This window comes from Chrysemys picta, chromosome 2 (genome assembly GCF_011386835.1).
Source record: "Chrysemys picta bellii isolate R12L10 chromosome 2, ASM1138683v2, whole genome shotgun sequence".
Lineage (NCBI taxonomy): Eukaryota > Metazoa > Chordata > Testudines > Emydidae > Chrysemys > Chrysemys picta.
In genome coordinates, this window is record NC_088792.1 from 169,315,320 (window position 1) to 169,337,134 (window position 21,815).

General features: G+C 46.0%; 1 protein-coding gene across 25 annotated transcripts in view; it reads right to left on the reverse strand.

The window, feature by feature from the left end:
* PIGN (phosphatidylinositol glycan anchor biosynthesis class N) overlaps nucleotides 1–21,815 on the reverse strand; it is a 155,976-nt gene that overhangs the window by 65,261 nt on the left and 68,900 nt on the right. For 23 of the 25 annotated variants that reach the window (XR_010598692.1, XR_010598694.1, XR_010598690.1 and 20 more), the window contains 2 exons: nucleotides 5,943–6,021; nucleotides 154–330 (listed from right to left, as the gene is read on the reverse strand). The exons of the other annotated variants lie outside the window; for them this stretch is intronic. Coding sequence is in view for 13 of the 23 variants with exons in the window: in XM_065584832.1 (XP_065440904.1) it covers nucleotides 154–330; nucleotides 5,943–6,021 (256 nt within the window). In the remaining 10 variants the exon portion in view is untranslated. The remainder of the gene's footprint in view (nucleotides 1–153; nucleotides 331–5,942; nucleotides 6,022–21,815) is intronic. 25 annotated transcript variants of the gene reach the window in all.

A 21,815-nucleotide genomic window follows, 5' to 3' on the forward strand; every position in this document is an offset into this window, starting at 1 on the left:
TCAAACTACAAGTAGTTCCTGCTGGCAAGGATCTTTTACTCCAGCTTTGCTTGTGGGGGTATCAATTGGCCTACTGTTTTTGTACAAATAATACTATGCACGTATAAATTGCAAATTAACTGGGCAGCAACATCACTGCATATTTCAACCTACCTTATCATGGGTACTCCTAGTCAGACTAGTATGTGTCTTGACAATCAGCAAAATTACATAAGATGTCCAGCCCACAAAACCCATGACAACACTTATGCCCAAGAACAATCTGTCGTAAGTATGGTAATATGACAGTCCTTCCAAAGCAAGGCTAATCAGGGTTTTGCAAAGAGATACCTTCAGAGAAAAACAGAACAGATATAACCATTTACAACATAATCAGGTAGAACATACTCATAAAATAAACTTACCAAGAAAACATAGCTAAGAAAAGTTTCTTATCTTACAGTAATTAGAATTCTTTGACATATGTTGTCCATATATTCTAATCTTGCTGCACATGCACCCCATACACTAGACATTGGAGTCTTTTGGCCATCAGTATCCATTGGGACCATGCATGAGCCTTAGGTGTTCTGCTCCCATACTGAGGGCATAAAGGACAGTGTGGACCCATTCTGCCATTCTGTTCCTTCATCACCACAGAACCCAAATGTTTCAGAATTCTGTAGTGGGAGAGGGGAAGGGGAGAAAGGGGGCAGGTCATGGAATATATACGGACAACACACCTTGAACTCCAGCTACTGTAAGTTAAGTATGTTTTCTTTCCTCAAGTGCTTGTCCACAAATGTTCCACTCCGGAATGGGAATGCTTTGCAAGGAAGCTGCATAATGGAGTGAGTCCTAATCTGAAAGGAAGGATCTAACCTAACTAGCTCATAACAGACCCTAATACATCCCAATACCCAATTGGATAGTTTCTGGGCCGATACCGCTCTACTTTTCATTCTGTCGGCAAATGCTATAAATAGCTTTGAGGAGACACTGAGGGATTTGGTCCTTTGTAAATAAAAAGGCAGGGCTCTGCAAACACCTGAAGTTTGAAGCCTAGTTTCTTCCCCTTGATTAGAATGTAGCTTATGGAAAAATACTGATAAATGAATCATTTGGTTCAAACGGAAATCCATGACTACCTTGGGTAAGAACTTGGGATGGTGTGTGAGTGATACCTTATCCTTATGAAATATTACACTAGAAGGGCCTGCCATCTGAGTTTGCATTTCACCAATTCTTTTAGTTGATGTGACTGCTACTAAAAAGGACCTTTTCACAGATAAATAACAGGGAACAGCTTGCCAGAGATTCAAATGGAGGGCTCATTAAGCCTTCCAGAACACATTATGGTCCCATGGAGGAAGTTCCCTTACCAGTGGAAAAACATGAATAAAGCCCTGAAGAAACTTAACTATAGTGGTGTAGGAAAACACCATGTGGCTCTGGACATTGTGGTCATATGCAGAAATGACTGCTAAATGCAGTCAAAGCTGACAGATAGCTCTGAATTCTTCAGAAAAAGCTAATAGTCCAAGACAGCAGGGGTGCAGGAGTTAACGGGTTGTAAATATCATTATTCACACCATAACCTGAATCTCTTCTATTTAGCAGCATATGTTAATGTGGTGGAATCCTTTCTATTTTGGATCAAGATGTTCTGGACATCTGAGGAACATGATCTCTCTGACATCGAGCCAATAGCCAAGTGGTGAGGTGGAGGGAGATTGGATTTGAATGTAAGACATTCCCACTATCTATTAAATCCAGTAGAAGAGATTTGAGTCCCTTTGAGATTTACCATGACGACGATGAGACTTCTCTTGAGTCCATTAGACCCTGTGCCTGATGATGGCCCAGATGTGCTCTCAACCCAGAAGGGACATATTCATCACAAACATCTTGGTTGAGAGAGGCAAAGAAAAAAGGTACTCCCCTGCACACCTGGTTAGGATCTTACCATCTGTTTATTAATGTTAGAATGTTGTGAGCGATTAGTAGAGTCATGTCCACGTAGTGTTTGCTTGGCATGTATATCAACTTTAGCCAGCCAATAGTATAGCACGCTGTGTGATGAATGTGCAAGCGGCCATGTGCCCAAGAAGTCTTACCCAATTCCTTACAGTAGTATGAGGATGCTTTTGAAATAAATTATGAGGTTGGACGTGGCTTCAAATCTTGTCTTGGGACAGATAGGCTCTGGCTATTGTGGAGTCTAATATAGTGATGACTGCTAGATCCTTGGTAAACACCATTGGCACTGGAGAAAGACCACAGGGCAGTACTCTGTACTGATAATAGTTCTGTCCCATCTGAAGTCTTGAATACTTATAAGGGGATGCTGGAAGTACAGAGATTGGCAGTAGGCATCTTGCAGATCAAGAACCCCAAACCAGTCTACTGAATCTAGTGATGGAATTGGAGAAGCTACGATTACCATTCTGAATTTGAATTGTCGGTTGAAGGTAATGAGCCCTCTCAAAATTCAAAACTAGTCGCCATCCAGACTTTTTCTTCAGTATTAGGAAGTAATTAGAATAAAAACCTGAATTTTAGCTAAACCTCTTCTATACTCCGAGAGACAGAAAGGACTCCCCTTCCAGATGTAACAGTGTCTCATGAGCACAGCCCCTTAAAAGGGAAGGAGAAGGGGGTAGGGAGTAGTGAATATGTGACAGACTATTTCACGGACCCAGCAGCCCAAGGTTATCAGGTTCCACGACTCCTTGAAAAATTGTAGATGATTCCTAAGTGCGGGCAAAGAAGGGTGTAGATCCACTAGACTGACAGGAGAAAGACATTTTACCAATCTGTCAAAGTGATTATTTTGACACAGACACAGAATGGGATGAAGCCATAGCAGAGGAGGAAGGTCTTCTTTTTTAAAAAACTCTTTCTTGTAGGTGCAAAGGCTCTTTTTTGGAAAAAGTTATCAAATGATGGTCTCTGTCTAGCATAAGTGCATGGTCTTCCCTGTTTTCCTTCAGAAGCCAGTATATAAACTCCAAGAGAGAGGGGAGTATGGCCCAGGAATCCTTCAATAAGAGAAGAGCCTTGTCAGGTTTTTGTACTAAAAAGACCCAGGCCCTTAAAGGGAAGATCTTCCATCATCAATGCATCTCTCTCAAGATGCCAGAATTTGGGACCCAGGATAACAACAGCTATCACCATGGATCAAGAGGCAGTATCAGGAGCATTCAGAGTTGCCTGAGAGGACATCCTTGCAATCAAAGATTGTCTCAGAGATCAAAGATTTAAACTCTCCCTGTTCTTTCAAGGAGTTTGTCAATAAATTCTGAATTTTTTGGTATGCAGTGTTGTTGTAGCCATGTTGGTCCCAGGATATTACAGAGACAAGGTGGGTGAGGTAATATCTTTTACTGGACCAATTTCTGTTGGTAAGAGAGAGAAGTTTTCGAGCTTACACAATTTATTGTAATTTAAGAAGTCATATCATGCCAGCACTGCCTAATAATCAGCAATTGAGAATTGCAGGCTGCAGACAAATAATTTATGAATGAACAAATCAAGCTGCTTAGGTTCTTTATCTCCCAGAATCATCCTTGGTTGTTACTGTCTGCTCTTTTTGTAAGCTGCCACAACCTCTAGCTAGCCAGATACTGGATGAGTGTAGATACTCTTCCCTGGCTGACAGCACCTAGTACCTCTTATCAGCGGTTAGAGAGAGGTCAGAGTTACGGTCAATGGTGTTTGCCAGATATGCTTTGCCAGCTGTATATATATATATGGAGATATACACCTATCTCACAGAACTGGAAAGGACCCTGAAAAGTCATCGAGTCCAGCCCCATGCCTTAACTAGCAGGACCAAGTACTGATTTTTGCCCCAGATCCCTAAGTGGGCACCTCAAGGATTGAACTCACAACCCTGGGTTTAGCAGGCCAATGCTCAAACCACTGAGCTATCCCTCCCCCCAAAAGAGCTTTATTGATGGGAAGTGCCAAAAGCTCAGGCACAGAGCCATGAAGAACATTCAAGAGCTTATGTAAGGTCTTTTGTACCTTCTCCCCTTGTGCCTGGTATCTCAAGAGAACAGGCTATATGTCTGAGCAGGTCTTGGAAGCTTTTGTAGTTATCCAGGCAAAACAGGAGCAATTCCTCAGCTGGGGATGAAGACGACATAGCAGGGGATGAGGTTTTTACCCTAGAAGGTAGTGCAGAAGTGTGATGCCTTGTGCGGTGAAGATCCCAGGTGTGCCAATAAGGCCATTTTGGAACATTATATGGAAAAGGGCCTGGGTGCCAGGGAGAAAGATACCAGGGTATATACCTACTCCTATACCCATGTGATCTAGCCATGTAAGAAGCCCTCAACTTTCTTCAGACTTATACAATTCAAAAAAGGACCCTCAGAGAATATGTATGGGATCCCTCCCCACTGTGATGGGAGTCCAGCTTGGAGTCTTCTTCGTTAGGAGCAGTGAGGGGTCTTGGACCTCGTTTGACTGGGAAATTTCAAAGGGGATGTGCCCTGCTCTTCCCTGGGGAGCAATATTCCGCTCTCTCTGAAAATCTGACTTTTTCAGTCCTACGGAAGTCTGAAGCTAGGCCAGCCTTTGATGATGAGGCCTGGGAGCTAGTGGAACCAGAACTCAAAGAGGCACTTTCTGGACTGAGATGGAACTTGTCCAGAAGGGTTTGCCCCACCTGGTTTAGAGGTCAGCTGCCTAAAGTAGTCTAATAAAATGATTAGGCATGCCTCTCTCACCTTCAAAGTCCTTTTAGAAAAGGACCTGCAGACAGAGCATTTGTTGGAGATGTGAGCTTCCCAAGACAAAAAAGGCAACTGGTGTGCCCATCACTGATTGCCTCTCAAGAGTGACAACACTTAAAGGTGACTTAGGATAAGACATCCATAAGGTCCAGTACAGGGAAAAAGTCCCATATCAGAGTAAAATAAAAACAAAAGTTGGTAAACTACCAAAACTATCAAATCTTTCTGACGGACAAACTATCCTAATTAAAACTACTCCTAAGTACACTAATATATATAAATGTTTACAAAAGGACTGTGAAAAAAATTGCAGAGACCAGACACTGAGGAGCTCCATCTCACAGCTAGGGTCATCAAGAAGGAATTGAATGGTGGTTAGACCTGGACTGCCGTTTATGCCTTTGATACAGGACCATGAGGATACCCAAGGAATATGCATGGCCCCAGTGGACACTGATGGTCAAAAGAGTCCGATCTCAAGGGTGTGCACACCAAGAGTAGAATAAAACATAAAAATAAGCACTTGGTGTAAACTTGTTATAATCTGGGTCTTCCTTATACCAGTTAAATCTACAGACTATGGTGAAGTTAAAATAAAACAGTTGGATCAGGTGAGGGGAAAAAAACAAACAGGGATGTGTGATCAGAACATGGCCCCATAGATTCTTTTTTCTAGATATGACGCTAGTTCAGTGTGTGACCTTGGGCAAATCCTTTAACTTTGCTGTAAAGTACCCATCTGTAAATGACATTTACCTACTGTATCTCACAAGAGTGCTGTACGGTTATATCTCACAGGGTTGGTTGAAATTCTTGATTGAAAGGTACTATAGTTATTTTTTCAAATCTGAGCACAATAAATCCACCACCCTTCATAAAACACTGAGCCAAATTCATCCACATGTAACTGCACTGGCTTCAAAAGAGTTACACCAAGAATAAATGTGGTTCATTTGGGCAGAAACATCAGCAACAGCAGCAAACAATTAAAAAAATATGCAAAAAAATTTTTTTAATATGCAATCAAAATTATTGTTTAGAATTGAATGAATGGAAGCGTGAGGATTACAATAGGATTAATTTTATGTTAGTAAAAGAGTCAGTAAAAGGAAAAAAAAATCAGGCGGCTACTTAAATGGAAAATAGAAAAAAGACGATGGAAGTCCAAGATTTAGTCTAAGTTTTCAAAGATTTGTCACTGTATGGTGATGATTCACTTACCGCCTCATGATATTTTTCCTGATGAATATAAGATCTTGCTTTTCTTAAAATGTTTATCTGTTCAGTATCTGAAAGCAACCTATATAAAAAATACAAAAGATCCTTTTAAAAAAAAATGTTGCTTTTTTGGTGGGAGGGATTGGGAGCATGAAGGAAAAGAATGTATCTAATTTAGGAACCTTAATGTAGACTCACTGGGCACTCTGTTAAAAGTGTACCATATACCCCCCCAAAAATGAGCAATTTAATCACAGGACATCCTGAGTCATTTCTCTACCTGCATGCTCATAAATTAGTAAATTATGTTGATACTGAATTCATTTTGAGAATCTGTATTAAAAACATTTTCTTACTTTAGAACTTCCACCCAAATGTGTCGGTGGACATTCCCTGCACCATTTGCAACATATGCATTATTACTGTTCCTGGCTGGGAGCACAGCCAAAAAAAAAAAAAAAAAAGTCAGCCATACTTCTACTGGCTGTACGGATGCTATAGACACATCTTTAAATGGCAAGCCCTTCGAAGCAGGGATTGTTATTTTTCTACGTTTAAATAGTGCCCATCATAATTGGGCCAGAATCCCAATTGGGGCACTCTATGCTAATAATAAAAGACGGTTACTCACCGTTGTAACTGTTGTTCTTCGAGATGTGTTGCTCATATCCATTCCATTAGGTGTGTGCGCGCCGCGTGCACGATCGTCGGAAGATTTTTACCCTAGCAACACCGGCGGGTCGGCTGTGGAGCCCCCTAGAGTGGCGCCTTCATGGCGCTGAATATATACCCCAGCCGACCCGGCGCCCCCTCAGTTCCTTCTTGCCGGCTACTCCGACAGTGGGGACGGGGGGCGGGTTTGGAATGGATATGAGCAACACATCTCGAAGAACAACAGTTACAACGGTGAGTAACCGTCTTTTCTTCTTCGAGTGCTTGCTCATATCCATTCCATTAGGTGACTCCCAAGCCCAACTTAGGTGGTGGGGTCGGAGTGAGACATTGCTGTGTGCAAAACCGCTGATCCGAAGGCAGCATCGTCCCTGGACTGCTGCACTAGTGCATAGTGTTCTGTAAACGTGTGGACTGAGGACCAAACCGCAGCTCTACAAATGTCCTGGATCGGAACTTGCGCCAGGAAAGCCGTCGAGGAAGCGTGGGCCCTCGTGGAGTGAGCGGTGAGGTGTGGTGCTGAGACACCTGCCAAGTCGTAGCAAGTCCGGATGCAAGACGTAATCCAGGAGGATAGGCGTTGTGATGAGACCGGTGAGCCTTTCATTCGGTCGGCCACTGCAACGAAGAGTTGCGTCGTCTTTCTAAAGTGCCTTGTGCGGTCAATATAGAAGGCCAGGGCCCTGCGTACGTCCAGAGAATGCAAACGTTGATCCTGGCGAGTAGCATGTGGTTTAGGGTGAAAGACCGGGAGAAATATATCCTGGTTGATATGAAATGGAGAAACCACCTTAGGGAGAAAGGCAGGATGTGGGCGGAGCTGCACTTTATCCTTATGAAAAACTGTGTAAGGGGGCTCGGATGTAAGCGCCCTGAGTTCAGAAACACGCCTTGCTGAGGTGATGGCTACGAGGAAGGCTGTCTTCCAGGATAGGTACAGAAGTGAACAGGTGGCAAGTGGCTCGAATGGATGACCTGTGAGCTTGGAAAGAACCAGGTTGAGGTCCCACGTCGGAACGGGCTGACGTTGCTGTGGGTACATCCGGTCTAAGCCCTTGAGGAATCTAACGACCATCGGGTTAGAGAATACCGAAGACGCGAGTTCCCCTGGGTGAAAGGCTGATATAGCGGCCAGGTGAACTCTAATTGAAGATATCGCCAACCCCTGCTGTTTTAGGGAGAGGAGATATTCCAAAATGAGAGGAATAGGTGCGTGCAACGGGGACGTGGCTCGTTGTTCGCACCAACAGGAGAACCGCTTCCACTTGGCCAAGTATGTGGTCCGTGTTGAGGGCTTCCTACTGCTCAGCAGAATCTGTTGGACAGAGTGCGAGCACTGCTGCTCTGCCTGGGTGAACCATGGAGCAGCCACGCCGTGAGGTGGAGTGATTGCAGGTCGGGGTGACGCAGGCGACCGTGGTCCTGAGAGATGAGATCCGGGCACAATGGAAGCGGGATCGGTGTCCGAACCGAGAGTTCCAACAGCGTGGTGTACCAATGTTGTCTCGGCCACGCTGGGGCGATCAGAATCACCTGTGCCTGGTCTCTGCGCAATTTGAGCAGTACCTTGTGGACCAGAGGAAACGGAGGGAAGGCATAAAACAGGTGGTCCTTCCAGGGAAGGAGAAACGCATCCGAGAGGGAGCCGGGAGCTCGACCTTGCAGGGAGCAGAACACGTGGCACTTCCTGTTGTCTCGAGATGCAAACAGGTCTATCTGGGGAAACCCCCACTTCTGGAAAACGGAATGTATGATGTCCGGACGGATAGACCACTCGTGTGTTTGAAAGGACCTGCTGAGTCGGTCCGCTAAAGTGTTCTGGACTCCAGGGAGGAACGATGCCGTGAGAAGGATTGAGTGGGCGATGCAGAAGTCCCACAGGCGAATGGCCTCTTGGCATAGAATTGACGAACGTGCTCCTCCCTGCTTGTTGATGTAAAACATGGCCGTGGTGTTGTCGATGAGAACTAACACACAACGACCACGTAGGAGATTGAGAAATGCCTGGCACGCCAGGCGCACCGCCATCAGTTCCCGAACATTGATGTGCAGGGCTAGCTGGGGTGCAGTCCACAGGCCCTGTGTATGGTGCTCGTTGAGATGGGCACCCCAACCCAGAGATGAAGCGTCTGTGACCAGGTGCAGAGAGGGTTGTGGGGCGTGAAACGGCATCCCTTCGCAAACCACATTGTGATCTAGCCACCATGTGAGGGAGGTCAGGACCGAGTTCGGGACTGTGACCACCATATTCAGGCTGTCCCGATGTAGGCGGTATATTGATGACACCCAGGTCTGGAGTGGGCGAAGCCGAAGTCTGGCATGCCTGGTTACGTACGTGCAGGAAGCCATGTGACCCAGCAGGGTAAGGCACGACCTCACCGTGGTAGTTGGGAAGGCCTTGAGTCCTTGAATGAGGCTCGTGATGGTGCAAAAGCGATTGTCTGGCAGGATGGCTTGTGCGCGTCTGGAGTCTAGAACCGCGCCGATGAATTCTATTCTCTGGGTAGGTTCTAGAGTGGATTTGTCCTTGTTGAGTAGGATACCCAACTTGTTGAATGTGTGCACTATTATGTGGACGTGATCTCGAACTTGTTCTTTGGTGCGACCGCGTACCAGCCAGTCGTCTAGGTACGGGAACACCTGTATCCCTTGCCGACGAAGGTACGCTGCCACGACAGCCATACATTTCGTGAACACCCGTGGGGCCGAGGATAGGCCGAAGGGAAGGACTGCAAATTGGTAGTGCACCCTGTTTACCACGAATCGCAGGAAGCGTCTGTGAGGCGGGTAAATAGCAATGTGAAAGTATGCGTCTTTCATGTCGAGGGCGGCGAACCAGTCTCCAGGATCGAGGGAAGGGATAATGGCCCCCAGAGAGACCATGCGGAACTTCAACTTTACTACGAATTTGTTGAGTCCGCGCAAGTCCAAGATGGGCCGCAGACCTCCTTTGGACTTGGGGATCAGGAAGTAACGGGAATAAAATCCCCTGCCCCTTAACTCTATCGGAACCTCCTCTATGGCCCCCATGGCCAGGAGCGTAGAAACCTCCTGAATAAGAAGTTGCTCGTGAGAAGGGTCCCTGAAGAGGGACGGGGAAGAGGGGTGGGAGGGGAGAATAGAAGAAAACTGGATAGCGTATCCCCTCTCCACCGTGCGGAGGACCCAACGGTCCGAAGTTATAAGGGACCAAGCACGGTGGAAGTGGGAGAGGCGATCCCGAAAGGAGGGGGCTGGATCCTGGGGGATGACTGGGGCGCCGTCCTCGACCGCACCTTCAAAAGTTCTGCCTGGGGCCTGAAGGTGGTCTAGGTGGCCCCTGGTTCTGGCCGGGTTGAGGGCCGGTCCACCTTCTTCTACCACCTCGCCCTCGCCTCCGGGCCGAGTCCTGTCTCTGACGAGGCGGGGGGGGGGTAGAAGCGCTGAGGCTGCGGCCTAAATGGCCTGCGCTGAGGGCCCACAACATGCATCCCCAGGGAGCGCATGATTGTTCTCGAGTCCTTGAGGCTCTGCAGGCGAGAGTCCGTCTTATCTGAGAACAATCCATGACCCTCAAAGGGCAGATCTTGTAGGGTTTGCTGCAGCTCCGGAGGCAAACCCGAAACCTGAAGCCAGGAGATCCTGCGCATAGCGATACCCGAAGCCAGGGTCCTCGCAGCTGAGTCTGCAATGTCCAAGGAGGCCTGCAAGGAGGTCCGAGCCACCTTCTTGCCCTCCTCTACCATGGCTCCAAACTCTTCCCTGGACTCTTGGGGAATCAACTCCTTAAACTTCCCCATAGAGTTCCAGGAGTTGAAATTGTAGCGGCTCAGTAGCGCCTGTTGGTTCGCCGCTCTAAGTTGTAGCCCTCCGGCTGAGTAAACCTTACGGCCAAACAGATCGAGCCGCTTAGCCTCTTTTGATTTAGGCGCTGCAGCCTGCTGGCCGTGGCGCTCTCGTGCATTCACTGATTCCACCACCAGTGAACACGGTTGGGGGTGGGTATACAAGTACCCATAGTCCTTAGACGGGACAAAGTATTTCCTTTCCACCCCTCTCGCTGTGGGTGGAATAGAGGCAGGAGTTTGCCATATCGTATCCGCATTCGTTTGGATCGTGCGGATCAGGGGGTAACGCCACCCTCGATGGGGCATCCGCTCCAAGGATATTCACGATCGGGTCGTGCACCTCCACTATCTCCTCCGCCTGCAGGTCCATATTACGGGCCATCCTACGCAGGAGATCCTGGTGAGCCCGAAGATCTATCGGAGGGGGACCCGTACATGAAGTGCCCGCCACTGCCTCATCCGGAGAGGAGGAGGAGGATGCCTCCGGTGGTACTGGATCCAAGGGGGGGTCCTGATCCCCCTGCTCTTGGGCCGGAGCATCACCTGCACTTGGGTCCATGGTGTCGGGTGGCGTGGACACGGAAGTCTCCATGCCTCCTGGCGGAGGCCGAGAGATGGTGGATTCTGGGGCCCTTCTGACGGAGTGACCCGAGCGAGAGGTCGATGGTATTGGAGCCCCTTGCTCCTGGTGGTACGCCCACGGGGTCCAAAACGACCAGTGAGATGGTCCATGAGAGTGGTCCTCTGCCATCTCCTGCCAATGGCCCAAGTTTCGTTCCTCGGCTTGCCCTTGAGGGGGGTATGCCGATCTCGACAGGTCCTCCGAGGAGCGAGACACCGATCTTGACGGCCATGGCGGTGCCGAGAGAGATGAAACGATCCCCGTGGGCTGCGGTGCCGCACGGTGCCGGTCCGGAGATGATCTATCTCTGCGCGGTGCCGGCGATCGGTGCCGGGATCGCGACCGGTGCCGATGACCTCGTCGGTGCCGGGAGTCGGATCTGGACCTCGACGAGGACCTGGAGTATGCCCGGTGCCGGGAGCGGCCCCTCGACGTCGAGCGTCGACCGTAGCGGTGCCGAGAACTACGTCTCGACGTTGATCGGTGCCGACGATCATATCGGTGCCGAGACGTAGAGCGGTGCCGCGAAGAAGATCTCGGCCGCGAGTACGACCGGTGCCGAGACGATATTCGGTGCCGGGACTGCGAGCGGCGTGGGGACCTGCTTCGGGACCTGGATCGGTGCCGAGGTTCCAGCCCTTGTGATGGAGGGCGCATCAAGGCAGGTTTCCCCCTCGACTGGACCGGGCGAGTCAACGGTGCAGTCGGTGCCGGTGGTTGAGGCGGTGCCGGCTCCGTGAGAGCTATTAAGTCTCTCGCCGCCGCGAAGGTCTCTGGAGTCGACGGGAGACACTGTATCACCGCCGGCCTCGGTGGAGACGCTATTTGCACCGGACTCAACGGCCTCGGCGCCGGAGTCGACGGTGCTGGAGGCACCTGTTTTCGTTGCTCCACCGGCGGACGCGGCTCTACCCCCGGCACTGGGGGAGCCGGCGTCTTCGGCACGGATGTCCCCGTCTTATGGGCTTTTTTATGCCCCGGGGATAATGACCGGCGCCGAGGCACTTGCTGTGCTTGCGGTGCCGACGAGGTCCGGTGCCGGGGAGGCTTGTCTGACGCCACTCGCGTGGTCGTCATAGCCGGGTGCCGCCGGGGCACTGCGCACCGAGGTGCTAGGCGCCGGGGCCTGGCCCGTAGAAGGAGTGTCCGGGCTAAGTGCCGCCTCCATCAGGAGTTGCCTGAGCCGAAAGTCCCGCTCCTTCTTGGTCCTTGGTCTGAAGGCCTTACAGATCTTGCACTTATCTGTTTGGTGGGACTCTCCCAGGCACTTCAGACAGGAGTCGTGCGGGTCGCTCGTGGGCATAGGCTTAGCGCAGGAGGCGCACTGCTTGAAGCCGGGAGCGTTGGGCATGAGCCCGGGCCCGCGGCCGGGGGAGAAAGGGGGAGACGACCCCCTTAATCCCCTGGACTACTTAGAACAACTTTAAAACTACTTAACTAATTTACTACAAACACTAGAACTATAACTATAACTATAACTGTGATACAACAAAATAAGCTAGGGAGAGTGGAGGACAGCTATGCCGCGCTCCACAGTTCCAACGACCGTCAGGGGCGGTAAGAAGGAACTGAGGGGGCGCCGGGTCGGCTGGGGTATATATTCAGCGCCATGAAGGCGCCACTCTAGGGGGCTCCACAGCCGACCCGCCGGTGTTGCTAGGGTAAAAATCTTCCGACGATCGTGCACGCGGCGCGCACACACCTAATGGAATGGATATGAGCAAGCACTCGAAGAAGAAATAATATTACAACAAGGAACCTTTTCCTTGAAGAACTAGCATTTATCTTCACTCAAACATAGTGATCCTCTTATGGAGCCTAAAAACTGCAGGTGAAATACTGACTCCATTAAAGTCAATGGCAAAACTCTCATTGATTTCAATGGAGCCAGGACTCCACCCTAGTCTTCCTGAGAATTTTCCTGTCACACAATACAAAAGAGGGAATGGAATGGGATGGTGCAGGGTGAGCCCTAGCTCATTTTTTTCCGGGTGGAGCACTGCAATGGATCAGAGAGCTTCCATGCCTGATCACTGAGACACCCCCAACTTTTATTACTTGGTGAACTTCCTAATGCGTTCTGCCACCGCTGCTTCATTTGAGTACAGTGTTAGCGGTATCCCAAAATGTACTATGCACAACAAAAGTAAACACAAAATCTCTGCGGTTTCCCCAGAAGCAGAAGAACCAGCACTCCAGCTATGACTGGATATAGAAAATCTAAGGAGAGAAAAGCAGCTACGAGGACGGAAAATGATAAATGGTTTGACCGCTACAGATGCAGTCCATTCAGGTCAGTATCCACAGTACAGGATCTAAAGAAAACCAGCTATACGAGTGAAAATGAGTAGAATCAGGTAGAGAGAATGGAGAATACTGGGAAGAGGAGGAGAAAGAAATAGGTGATTGTTGTGGACAATGAGCTGATTTAACGTCCTTATAAGGTCTGTTTTGAAATCTTAGGAAAAGAACTACTTCAGTGCTATACACACATTCATAAAATGCTCCTCGGAAAGTGCTTCATACAGCTTTGTAGGTCACGGATACTTTACAGAAAAAGCAAAATAGCCACCACACCACTGCCACTGAGCGTGCACCAATTTTGGTGCTCACAGGATTAAAATAGCCAGGTTTTAGACTGTAACATCAGGCTACACTCAAAAGACCTGAGCACTGTCTATGAAAGGACACAATAGGAGTTGTGTGTGCTTGTTAGTTGTATTCATTACACAGTCTTTTCCAATATCTGTCATATTCTAAGATTTCTTGTTTGTTTTGAGAGGGGATTGGGAAGAAAAGGGCAGGACCTATTTATAGGATAAATAAGAGAAAGAAAAGAAAATAAGTTTATCTTCACATTTGATTAAGATTTAACAATCTGGAATGAATACTGAACACCTTTTCTCATGACTTATGGTGTATGTCTAATAAATTCTCAAATGATATGCACTGTCATTTATTTTTATGCCTATACTACTTTCTGCCTATTTTATCCATGTCATCTTCAGCTTCAACATTGAATAAGTTAAAAAAGCATTCTTTTAATCTTTTATTTTTATCTTTCACTGCAGATCATCCCATAGAGTCATTTAGCCTCTAATTATTCTTTAATTCTCAGTGAATAACTTTATTATTAATGAAATTGCTACGGTCTTTGCCTTTTTCTTGCTTCCTAGATGACAGCTCCTAGGATCTTCTGCATATGGAATGGGTACAACAGAATAAATGGAGCTTTCAAGCAGTACAATTTTTGTAAGTCGGTGCAGAATGCAATTATTTTGTAGAATAAGGATAACATTCCTAAGTGCATTGTTAATTTTAATAGGCTGACTATAAAAACATACCCTAAATATTACCCCACTTCTGCACAAATGCTTTTATAAGACACCAAACTCTGTTTACTGAAGTGCCAATGAAGATGTTTCAAATAAATTTGGAGGCACTTTGAATTAGGTGAAGTCCTGCAACTGATTGACTGGCTGCTGGTGCACCCATCTACATGCATGCGTGGAGCCTCATCTGCTTCAATGAGACTCTGCATGGGGGCAGGGTGGCACTCACATGCAGTCAGTTGAAGAATCAGGGCTGTGAGAAGAAAGGGAAATAAATATAATGAATCCTAAGGAGAAAACTACGCAGGGGCAGTAAGTTACTAAAAACCTAACAACATAAGGAAAGGACTTTAGATAAGGAACTCATTCAGGACAAAAAATAGTAATGCACTGCATGGAATGAAGAAAAGGGGATCAGGTTTGGGCAGGATTGGGGTTCACGGATGAATAATTACTATGATTAGTTTTAACAGAGCTTAATACATGCTGGATTTCAGTCCAAAGGAACAAATAGCACAGAATCATCTGATCTCATGAGATTCCCACCATTTGGAGCAAAGTTCATGGGAAATGCTGAGGTTTAAGCAATATCTGAACATGAACTGGACAATAGGTCAATTTGGTTTTGGATCTGACTAGAAACCAAAACCACGGGATGGATTCAGATCTGGGGATTCAAAGCCACATATCCCCCCAGCCCCAGCCCTGACATTTTAAGGGATTCAGAATCCAAAACAAGCACGTTTATTTTGGCCACAATCTGAATCTCAAGTTATCCCCACACACTTAGTATGTAATGGGTCACATATATGCTGTAATGACAGTGTATACTGCGTGCTTTTATTGTTTGCTTTCCCCTTTTTATTATATGTTTACAATTAATGTATTTTAATATTATTCAAATAGCTTATAAAGTCACTGGTTACGCAAAAACTCTGAGCACTTGAAAAAAAATTAAAAATTAAAATATATAGCTTAGTATAATGGTCCTAGCTACCAACACCAAGCTAGTATCTTTCACAAGCTAAGATGAAGAGAGGGGATAGTAGATCAGTTATATTTTGAAAATGAATCTATCCAAAAGGTTAAATTAACACAGAAGAAAATTGTTTTTTCATTCTTTCCCATGAAGTAACAAAAACAGAACATGCAAAGAGAATGAGGACAGTGGATTCATTCTTTCCTCCACTCTTCTCCAATATTTTTGGGAAGAATGAGACCTGTAAACTAAACCAAAAATGCCTATCAGAACTTCCTATAGAACAGAACTCTGAGGCTTAAACTCATGAAAACAAGAGCTCATAGGTAATTGTACATATGTAATAATATACAGTCTTGAAAGAGTTGAGATTATGTTCTCTTGAAAAGGTTCAAAAACAAAACACACAAATAACCAAGAAATAGATTTCTACTTCAAAGAGGACAGAGAACAGCTTCATCCATGTATAAACACAATTAATTATGTAACAAAGCAATTGGGCTAACTGTGCAATTACTTGTAAACTGTCCCTAAAGAGATGTTAGCTACTCTTGCCATGAGTACACCTGACAAATGTAATATTTCCATCACATCATTCATACCTCACATAAAGAATGGTGCTTGACAGCATTAATACAATGCTGTGATGAAATGAAGCTACTGTTGTTATCTCAAGGGGACTCTATTTGGCCAGTCAGCGATTCCTATCTATCAACATTGTTCAGAGGAAACCATCTCTAACAGCATAATTCCATTTATGTAGAACATTGCAATCAAGCTATGAAATAAAATCCCAGAAAAGGAGTCACTCACAAAGTACATCTGACAGATTTCAGAGTAGCAGCCGTGTTAGTCTGTATCCACAAAAAGAACAGGAGTACTTGTGGCACCTTAGAGACTAACAAATTTATTAGAGCATAAGCTTTTGTGGACTACAGCCTGCTTCTTCGGATGCATATAGAGTGGAAGTACATCTGAATACATCATTGCTAGTATGCTTATTTTATTATGCCTGTTTGTGCATTTATTGATATAAACATTATTGTACAATAGATTTCCCAGAATCAGGCTAAAAACTAAAACCCTATGAATACAGTAGTAGAGCAATGATATTAAAAGGATCCTGAATTTAACAATTAATGACAAGATAGGCTCATAGACTAGGGAGGGAGGTTAGCGGAATGGTTTCCTCTGCAGTACTTGTATTGCTGACACTGGGGGTATGTATTCACTGCATAGTTAATCAAAGTGGTCGGCATCTGGCTTAGCCTAGTCAAGGTGTGAGAATCCCAACAGCAAAGACCTACTTGGGTTACTGTGTCTTCACTGTCTCTGTCTCACCCATACGCATCTGCATATTCCATGACTCTGTGCGGAGATGCTCTAGGATTCTTTCCCAGTCAATTGTGTCAACTGCAGGAGAACCTGTCTGTCTTTCAGTGGGAACTGTGGGAAGGTCAATGGAGGATCAGCATTTGAGTGATTTTCCCTGCATCCTCACTGAAAAGTGGGCAGGTCCCAGCTCGAGTTAATCTGTAGCCTGGGCTCTAACCTATACGTCCAGGTCCAGTCAGGTCAGCTAGCTTGGGCTTAAACATGGGCAAAAGGTTTTTCTGTCTGCATGGTAGAGGGGTGTAGGCTAAACTCTCGGTAAGAGCTTTGGTTAACTGTGCAGTGAACCCCTAGCAGTTTAAAATATCTTGACCTCAGCTGCTTCACACACCCCATCCCACTCATTCATTCACATGGACAAACACAAACAAAACCAAAACAAGTAGGCTATAAACCAGGGGTTGGCAACCTACGGCACGCGTGCCAAACAGGGCACGCGAGCCGATTTTGAGTGGCACGCAGCTCCCCTGACGCGGTCCCGGCCCCCAGCCCCACTCAGCCCCCCCGCCCACGGCTCTCCCCTGCGGGGGCAGGAGGCAGAAGCTTGGTTCTGCGGCAGCCAAGCTTCTCCCTTCCCCCGCTTCTTCCCCCAGCGGTGCTTTCCTGCCCCTCCTCCTCTCCTTCCCAGTGACAATCAGCTGATGGCCCTAGCGAGGGGGAGGGGGAAGAGCGGCAGCGTGCACACAGCTCCGTAGAGGAGGCAGAGAGGGGTAGGGATGGAGCCTGGGGGGAAGGGGTGGAACAGGGCATATCCCTTCCAGCCCCCTGCTGTGAGCCACTCAGGGCAGGGGGCTGGGAGCACCCCCACGAGCCAAGCACCTCAGCCCTCTGCCCTGCACCCCCACACACACCCCAGCCTTCTGCCCTGACCCTTGAACCCCCCCCACACACCCAGCCTTCTGCCCTACACCCCCCCACACACCCCAGCCTTTTGCCCTGAACCCCCTCCCCTAGCCCTCTGTCCTGACCCCTGAAACACCCATCCCCAGGTCTGGGGTCCTGGTCGCAGGCCCTACTCAGCCCACTGCCGGCCTAGGTGAACAGAACCCCAGGCTGGCAGCGAGCTGAGCAGGCTGGTGGCGTAAGATCAGCATTTTAATTTAATTTTAAATGACGCTTCTTAAACATTTTGAAAACCTTGTTTACTTTACATACAATAGTTTAGTTATATAATATAGACTTATAGAAAGAGACCTTCTAAAAACATTAAAATGTATTACCGGCACGCGAAACCTTAAATTAGAGTGAATAAATGAAGACTCGGCACACCACTTCTGAAAGGTTGCCTACCCCTGCTATAAACCAATCAAGCTATTTCCACTAGAGGGTGAGAAAGAAGGCAAGGTTACTTTTTTTCTATTCCTAAATACTTGGAAGATACAATAATGTTGAAGGCCATATAATCTATCCTACCACTCTCCACTCTACGTATCATCTCTCATTCACTAGTGAGATGCTGACTCACGTCTCCGATAGGTCCATAAAGCCAACCTCCATCACATACCTACTTGTTAAATTTTCAAATAAGCACCTTCCTGCTTTCTCTCATGCCCCTCATGCTTGGGAGTAGCTCCCCGTAAACCACCACAAAACAAATGCATTATCCTCCATCAAGTCTCTCCTTAAAACTCATCTTTTCCATGATGCCTACAAAAAAATTTGACAATAGCAAGGTTGCTGTTCTGAGACCACCATCTATCTTGCTGACCGATATTGTTTCATTGTTTCTTTATACACTCCCCTGTCTGTCTGTATCCATGTCTTATATTTGGAATTTAGACAGTTAGCTCTTTTGGGTTAGGGACCATAATTTTTGTTGTGTTTGTACAGCACCTAGCACACAGGGGTCCTGGACCATGACTAGGACTCCTGTGTGCTATAGTAATACAAATAATAAAATAATAACAATAACAATAATAAAGTAGCAGTATCTAGATAGTCATCCTATAGAGCTACTGCATACTTTTTGCCAGGTCTCTAATATGTGCTGCTTTCAATCCCTTTGAACTACCAGCCATTGTATTCCTGTTGCTAACTCCATCATACCTCTTTCAACTATGGTTTGCAACTTGAGTATCTCTATAAAGGCATCTGACTATGGAAGGAATTAACAGTGTAGTTATAAACTGGCTTATTTTTGTCACTGCATCATTTATTTTAATGATGTATGCCAGATGCCATACACGTTTGGTGTGAGCAGGATGGAATACATGATGTAAAACCCTGACATGTTTCCACCAGGAGCAGATGATCTTCATAAAAGGATAAAATCGCAAATGATGCTACAGAGTCATAAGATCGTTCAGTGAACTGTGGAAAACCTGGTGAAATAAATATTTCAAAATCAAAGTCAGGAACTACAATGTTTATTTTCAATCAAACTTCTTGTACAGTACAGTTCTTGTTGTATGGTGCTGTGACAGACCCAGATCAGTGGGGTACAGGAGTTTGGTCCTGTTGGTATCCAGGAAGTGGGCGGGCTCTAAGGACCTCCCCCAAGTCTGGTAGAAGGCAAATATACTGGCCACTGGATGAATAGTTTTCTGTTCCCTGAGTGACCCAGAGCAATCAGGAACCTGCTAGAACCAATTAAGACAGGCAAGCTAATTAAGACACCTGGAGCCAATTATGAACTTCCTAGAATCAATTATGGCAGGCAGGCTAATCAGGACACCTGGTTTAAAAAGGACCTCTCATCAGTTAGTGGAGAGCATGCAAGGAGCAGGGAGTGAGAAGGCGTACTGCTGGAGGACTGAGGAGTACAAGCGTGATCAGGCTTCAGGAGGAAGATCCTGCAGTGAGGATAAAGAAGGTGCTGTGGGGAGGCCATGGGGAAGTAGCCCAGGGAGTTGTAGCTGTCACACAGCTGATACAGGAGACATTGTAGACAGCTGCTATCCACAGGGCCCTGGGCTGGAACCCGTGTAGAGGGCGGGCCTGGTTCCCTCATCCCCCAACTCCTGATTGGACACAGGAGGAGTTGATCTGGTCTGTGAGAAACACCAGAAGGGAAGGTCTAATTTGGAAAGGGATCTGGCCTGTCCCTGACCCACTAGGTGGGACACAGAGACTGTGGGGATTGTTCTCCATTTTCCCCATGCTAGCCAGTGATGAGGTTAGCTGAGTGAACGGCAGGTTTGAGCCTCTGGCAGAAGTGGCCAAACTGAGGGCTGCCGTGAACCTCTGAGGCAAGCAAATCCGCCAAAAAGTGAAAGGCCCACCAAGGCAGAAGAGGAACTTTGTCATAGGTGCTTACAGAGACAATGATCAGAGAAAAAAAATCCATTTATGAAAATTGTGGACTTCACAAAATTCTCTCTACATTAATTTTAATAATTTATTCAGAATCTAATATTTTGATACTTAAAAATGCAATTACAGGCCTTCAAGGTATCTGTGACTATTTAAATGGATGCAGAATTGTTTTGTTGAATCTGTGTAAAACATTAACTTCATGAGATGTGGGAACCCTCCTTTGCTCATGTTAATGGCGTATTGTTAACTTTGTTGATTAATCATCATGGATCGTGACTGCTGACTCCTGGAATCTGTGCAACTCTTGTTGCTGTAAATCAGCCAGTCCAGCTGTATAGATATACTCAAATAGCTCTGTGACTCAGTGCTTCATTTTACTAACAGTTTACAAGTAATGTTGACTATAGCAAACACTGTGAAGCAAAGTAACAAGCAGATTAACAACTGGAGTAACAAAACAATAGGAATTTAAAAATTTCTGTTTTAAACTCCTGCTATTCTATTTCATAGACCATAGTGGTGTGAAAGTAGGGGGAAAGTACTTTTAGAGGTCAACAAGACCCCAAGAGCATCTCTATACTGTTCTTTCTAAAGAGAGAGAAAACAGTAGGACATAAATGAAACTCCATAAAATGGTCTGCCAGATAATGGTATAATCCTGGACTTTCAAATTCTACAAATTACATGTGGCTTTTCATTTCCCATAAATCAGTGTCCCTGATGCAGCATATTCATATATTCAGTAGTAAATGCCTCAGGAGACTTATGAAAGTCTCTTGGATAGCTAAGATAAGAGGCAGAAAAATGTGCAGGCATGTTAAACAACCTGCTGCCACCACACTGATCAGAAAGAGACAATTAAGATGGTTGGGCTACATATTTGCATATTTTGTATGCAAACTAGTATCACAAGAGTTAAAGTCAACTGGAGGCCAGGAGGAAGAAAAACACTCTGTGAAGCAACTCCTCTGGCCAACTCAGAAACAGAATTGAGATACTCCAGTGGAAGATGGATCTAGCTGTTTTTAGCCTGAAGGATAGTAGACAGGATGTGGGACCCTTGAGGGTGGAAGGAGCTTAATGGGGGAGTGGAGGAAGATCCTTGCATGATGGAAAATGCATTTAAAAATATATCATTTAGTATTATAAAGGTCATGTGCTGGCTGGCTCATTAAATAAAATGGCTATAGCACTTAATGAACTAATCCTTGCTTGCTATAAAATGAAGAAGTTAGCAAACTGCATGTGTATAACGTTTATACTGGGGATACATTATCTCTTTAGCTCATTTTCAGCCTTACCCTTTTCCCTATTTTATTGTAAATCCAATTGTGTCACATTTTTCTGTGCTGGGCAAAAGCAATTCCCAATGAGCTTTTCCTGTAAAAATTAAAAGCAGCTACAAGTGCTATTGAAACTTGAAAACATCAGGAAGCCTGATGTGTAAGAGGGATTGTTTCACCCCCCTGTTGAAGGCTTTGATTCAATGTTATCTTTTAAAACACTGCTTAACTATGAGCTTTATGAACAATGTATTAAGTAAAACAGATACTGACTGACATTTTTAGCTGTGGTTTATGCACATTATAACCCACTCACTCATTTTTTTTCAACCCAAGAGGTAATCACTCTCACTTTCAAGAGTAACTTCTATCAATATATTGCAACCATTTTTAGTTAACCCTTTTTGTGTTTCAGAACAATATGGGAGACTCTACAAATAGATACATAGATGGTCTCAAAACCTGGAAAACAGTGAAGAACTGCCAACCTGCTTCCGCAAAGACAGCAGGATAA